Consider the following 5,460-nt stretch of genomic DNA (forward strand, 5'->3'; position numbering starts at 1 on the left):
CTTGAGTTAGTGTGTTTGAGATTTTGATTTTACAGGAATGATTTGAGATCTTACTTTTACACAAATAGTTTCTGAGATTTTAATTTTTCACGCATAGGTGTGCGTTTTAATGATTTTAACTTTGCCAGTATCATTTGTGATTCAGCATTTGAAGTTGGAGGGGGCTGCTTGTCTTCGGGCGTGCACGGACAGATCGGACTGGCGGGTTGCCTGCTGGAGATACATGTCTAGGGCGGACGGACTTGTGTTTCGTAAGGAAGCAAAATCGCTTCCTTACATCCCCCCCTCACTTCGGGATAGGCGGAAAGCACGGAGCGGCCCCCGACCTCGGATGGTTCGGCACGACTGGCCCCCCAGGAAGTCATAAAAACGGCCTCTCCTTTGTCCCGTCTTATATTTGTCGCGTAAGTAGCAGTCGAATGGGTCACCCCTCTCCAGCTGGACCCACTCGTCTCCTTCGCCGAGTATCGGTTTTGGGGTGGCTGGCCCACCACCTAACAGCGCAATGGTGGGCTGGATTTGCCGTAAGTCCTCTTCGGGGTCGTGGGGGACTATGACGCCCATGGTGACGGGTTCCTCGGTTGTCCACGGTTTAATTGGCTCCTCAGCGGCGGTCATTCTGGGTGGTTCTTCGGTCGTCATCGTCCGCACCGTAATTGGCTCAGCGGTGGGTGTTGTGATGCTGACGTCATCGACGTCGTCGACGGGCTCACAGGCGCTGGCCCGGATTTCTTCTTCCTCTGTTGCTAATTTCAGCAGCACTGCTGCTATTTTCGTCCGGGTTCGCTGGGCCGCTGCCGCCGTACACCAGGCCAGCGGCAAGGCGTGCGGGTCCCATCTGGTCTCATCTTGCTGAAGGTATGCCTCGAGGTTCCGGAGTAAGTACTCGCCACAATCTGACTGGTTGGCCTGTAGCGGGACTTGGACCTTCCGCAGCGGCATTGATTGCGAATCGCATTTTAAATCCTGGCCGTGCTTCCACCGGTTTAGGAGTTGGACGTAGCGTCGGATGTGCGCTGCTATCTCTTCTGTCGGATAGTTCTCTAGTGGGTCGATGACATACATCGCGCTGGTTTCTGCCATAAGATCGGGGTGAGCCACAATCCATAGGCGCCAGTGGGCTTGCTCGCAGATTGGGATGATCAGGCATTTCTTTCCTGCCACTTGGTTGCGCTGCGCCTGTCGGAGGAGGAATTTTTCGTTGGGGGCTGCTTGCGCGATTTTCCTGTATAGGAAGGGAGAGGCCAGATGGACGTGGTCCCTAATCCCTGCCGCTGTTTGCTGGTTCAACACCCATTGGCTATATAATTCTATGATTCGGTCGTTGAGCCAGCGGCCGGGGGCCAACCGTTGGAAATCCCCGCTGGAGATGTCGATTTTGGCATAGGTAGCGAATCGGCGTTCCATGCTGCTGTATGAATTTCTGGAGATACTACTTTTCCTTCACTTCTTCTTGCTCCTTTCACGATGCGTGTCACACTTGAAGTGCTGTTTGCTTGCCATTTAGGCTGGCGTTGTGTATGAGCCGCTAACGGGGCTTTTAGTAGTGCAACCTGCATGCCTTGATTAGCGGTGATCCAACTTGTTGGTCTGATGTGTTTCTTCTTGGCTGTATATGATCGACCTGTGTGATCCATTTGATTCTCCTTCATTACTGCTATTATTAATTGTTCTCGCCTAGTATACTTCGAACTCTCCTTCAGTCTTTGTAACAGTTATACGAGCCTCTGCTTTTCATTGCCTAGCATTTGCCTGATCACTTGGCTTTTTTTCCCTTGGGTTCACTCTTTGCCTGGTTATTATCTGTTGTATTATTCTCGATGCTGTTTGTGGCTGCATTAAGTTCATTGCGTTACTAGCGTGCTGTTGTTGTCATTGGATTGTTTTGCCTAGCCCCTTCCTCAGATGCTGTTGATGCGACCTCGGGCTCTTGGTTTGTTTTGTGGTGGCCTGGACCTGTTGATTTTGTCGGCTGGTCTTGCTGTTCCTTAGCTTTTTGATACTCGTTCTGATATGTATTTTTATATTTTTTTTTCCCTTGAATTCTCTTGACTATTATGTTTTTTTTTAATATTTTTTTTTCTTTTTTTTTCTCTTTTGGGTTTGCTTTTCTGTACTCTCGTTGCATTTCTTAGTGTTTTCTTTTTTTTTAATATTTTTTTTTTTGCTTGTATATTATTACTTTTTCCCAATGTTCTTTTTTCCTGTATTTGTTTTTGTTTTACTTAGTGTTTCTTTTTTTTCCCATTTTTTCTTATTTTTCTTCTTAGCTCTTGGTTCCTTTTTCTTTTTGGTTATTTATTTTTGTTTTATATTTTTTTGGTTTGCTGCTTCTTCTTCTGTTGTTTTTTTTTTGTTTCCCCATTGTTGGTTTTTCTCTGTTGATGTTGCTGTTTTTCTGTTGTGTTTTTTTTTTTGTTGTTGATTTTTCTCTGTTGATGGTGATGTTTTTCAGTTGTGTTTTTTTTTTGTTGTTGATTTTCCTCGGTTGATGTTTTCTTGGCTACTGTTGAGGTGTTTATGGCTATTGCCTTTTTTTTGGTGTTTTTTTTTTCCCGTTGTTGATTTTTCTCTGTTGGTGTTGATGTTTTCCAGTTGTGTTTTTTTTTTGTTGTTGTTGATTTTTCTCTGTTGAATATGATGTTCTTCTGTTGTGTTTTTTTTTGTTGTTGATTTTCCTCTGTTGATGTTTTTCTGTTATGTTTTTTTTTTGTTGTTGATTTTTCTCGGTTGATCTTTTCTTGGCTACTGTTGAGGTGTTTATGGCTATTGCTTTTTTTTGTTGCTGTTTCTTTGTTGTTTTTTTCCGTTGGTTTTCTCAGGTTTTTTTTCCTTTGTTCTCGTGGATTTTCTTAGTTTTTTTCTTCTTTTTTTTTTTACGGGATATTTTTTCGAATTTTGTTTTCTTTGCCGCTTTTTTCGCTAGACGGCTCACCGCCCTATACATGTGCTGCAACGGTTTGGAATTTTGTCCCCCTTCTGCAGCGGTAACCATTTATCTGCTTGATTGTGCCAGATGTATGCTTGTTTCGCTGCATCGCTCGTACGTTCCATATCGGTGCTGGAACCGTAGAAGGTGTTGGGTGACGATAAGGCTACGTCGTTAAATTGCCCTTGCTGTGGGCGATGGTGCAACCGCTGCCCTCTCTTGTTACTAGTCGTATTAGCGCTAATGTTGCTGACTTTGCCTGCTTTGGATCTGTAACCTAGATCCTTTTTATTCTTGTTAGTTTTCCTGGGTGCTGTGATCGCGATTGTAGTAGCTCCTCGTGTCGTAACGCTGTGTAGTTCCTTGAACGCTCTCGCTGATCTCACGGTTGCGTTCACGACCCTTTCATGGGTTCCATACTTAGGCTCTGGAATATCAGGCCTAGTTGTTGCAGCTTTGGCTGCTTTGTTCTTTGTTGTTGAGGGCATTGTTCTTGCTGCTCGGACATCTATTGTTGCTCTCTTCGTATTAGTTGGCCCGGATTCTCTCTCTACTTCGCAAGATGATAATTTTTTTACTTCGATAATCTTCTGTTCAGTTATTGCAGGCTTTTTATGCATCTTTCTGTTGCGGTCGTTGTCTTCAGGGTTGCTTTGGTTTTCTACTTCGCTCTCGTGAACGCTACGCTTTGCTTGATCAATAGGTGGTGGCGGAGGAACAATTTCCTAATAATGCTCAGCCCCGGTTGATAGCGGCTCTACTTTCAAACCAGATGCGTCTAAACCAAACGCGTAATCTTGGTGTTGTGTTCCGAATAGTAGTTCGCTTGGCAATGTGGGCATGCTGTTTTTGCTGCCTAACTTCACGGAATGGCCGGCTACGATGAACACAGCGCCTGTTTTCGCCAGGAAGTCCATACCGAGGGTGAGGTGGTCGACGCTTCTTCTCACCACCAATAGCTCCACGTTAAAGGACATATCGCCTATCTTCGCCTCTACCGTTATGCTACGTTTGCTATCTTGTGATGCGCCATCTACCATTCGAATGGTGTGGCTTCTCGTCTCAGAGTTTATTATGTGGGGGATAAACCCGATGAAATCTTCGCGAATGATGCTTCTGGTAGCCCCAGTGTCCACGACGCCTGTTGTCGCTAGGCCGCCAATGGTGAGGGAGGCTACCAGGGTGCTTCCGGTCATTTCCACAGTTTTTGGCACCGCATCTGGCGGCGGCTTCCTTCGTTCTATCGATTCACACACTGTCATACCTCGTGCTTGTATATCTTGACGGGTAGTTTGTCGGCAGCACTCCTTTGTCAGTACGCCCGTAAGGCCGCAATCCCAACAGAATAAAACACGCTGATTAAGGCAATCACGTGCCAGGTGGCTTGGTTGGGCACATCGATGACAAACATTCCTGCTGGCATTGCTGGTACTTGTCATGAACGGAGTGTTACCTCTTGGTTGGCGGGGTATACCTGCGGTTTCTCTCCAGGGTGTTGCTGTTGCTGGTGTGGGTATGTCCTCAAAACGCTCTCCCAGCGCTATTATTTCATTCAAATCTTTGCTGGAGGTATCACCAAAGAACAGCTGATACTCTCTACGGCTGTTTCGGGCGATCCTGTCGAGCCTCTGCTGTGTCGTATAATCAAGGTGCCGCATTAAGTCCTGCAGGCGGAGCGCGTAATCTCTAAACTTCTCGCCGGCTAGCTGGAACGTCTGTCGCAACTGGTCATCTAACCGTTCTAGGTATCGGGTGGGCAAGAAGAATTTGAGGAATTCCCGCTTGAACTCTTGCCACCCTGACCATACTCTACGGTTGTTCCGGTACCAAATTGCTGCTTTACCATGCAGCAGTTCCATAATGATGCGTGGCATGATATCCGTCGGCAGATCGTATACTTCACACAGTTCCTCTACGCGTGCGATGAACTCCAGGGCGCCACTTTCGCCATCGTAGCGCACTGACCACTTACAGATGCGATCCATGGTTGCGCCACACGAAATGTGCTCTTGCGCCTGGCGCTTGGGACTTGCACCTCGCATGGTGCCTTCCGGCAATTGCAGCATTCTTGCTGCGTATTTCGCCTCCATTTCTGTCAGCTTCGCCTTCATCTCCGTTGATAAGTCGGGGGTTGCAATAAGGGCTATCATTGCTTTCCGCATCTCTTCGACAGTCCCCTTGGTGTCCAAGTCGAGCGATCCGCAGATCTCACTCAACTCCTCCTTTCGCAGGCTGTACAACCAGGATGTTTTCACCATGCTGGCTCCTTCCTTAACCTCTGTTTCGATAAGCTCACGGCTTGTATGCTTACTTCCTTGTTTCTGCTGATCCGAAGGTCCCTGCTCGGGCGCCACTTGTAACGAGTTTCCTTAGGCAGGGTATGACGCAGCCAATCCAGGATCCGTTGCAAGAAAATTTTAATAAATAATCAGGACCTTCGGGGGGAATGGTGCTATGATCTCTTAGCTTTATTGGTTCCACTTTACTGGACGGAAGTATGAAATGGCTGGGGCAAGGAACCAGCGAGGTGA

At 46.9% G+C, this 5,460-nt stretch overlaps 1 protein-coding gene across 1 annotated transcript; it reads right to left on the reverse strand.

Moving 5' to 3' along the window:
• Nucleotides 1–1,855: 1,855 nt before the first annotated feature.
• LOC119642628 lies at nucleotides 1,856–4,914 on the reverse strand. The gene is made up of 2 exons (XM_038041822.1): nucleotides 4,194–4,914; nucleotides 1,856–1,992 (listed from the first exon to the last, which is right to left on the reverse strand). The coding sequence occupies exons 1-2, from the start codon at nucleotides 4,912–4,914 to the stop codon at nucleotides 1,856–1,858; spliced, it is 858 nt and encodes a 285-aa protein (XP_037897750.1).
• Between the last annotated feature and the right edge of the window lie 546 nt (nucleotides 4,915–5,460).

This window comes from Glossina fuscipes, unplaced genomic scaffold (genome assembly GCF_014805625.2).
Source record: "Glossina fuscipes isolate IAEA_lab_2018 unplaced genomic scaffold, Yale_Gfus_2 238, whole genome shotgun sequence".
Taxonomy (NCBI): domain Eukaryota; kingdom Metazoa; phylum Arthropoda; class Insecta; order Diptera; family Glossinidae; genus Glossina; species Glossina fuscipes.

What these genes read in the sequence shown, in the direction of transcription:
- LOC119642628 (XM_038041822.1), bottom strand. Translation starts at nt 4,914, where the DNA reads ATGGATCGCATCTGTAAGTGGTCAGTGCGCTACGATGGCGAAAGTGGC. An exon ending in TCAAGATATACAAGCACGAG is followed by an intron (nt 1,993 to 4,193) that starts GTATGACAGTGT and finishes AGTATCAAAAAG; the next exon opens with CTAAGGAACAGCAAGACCAG.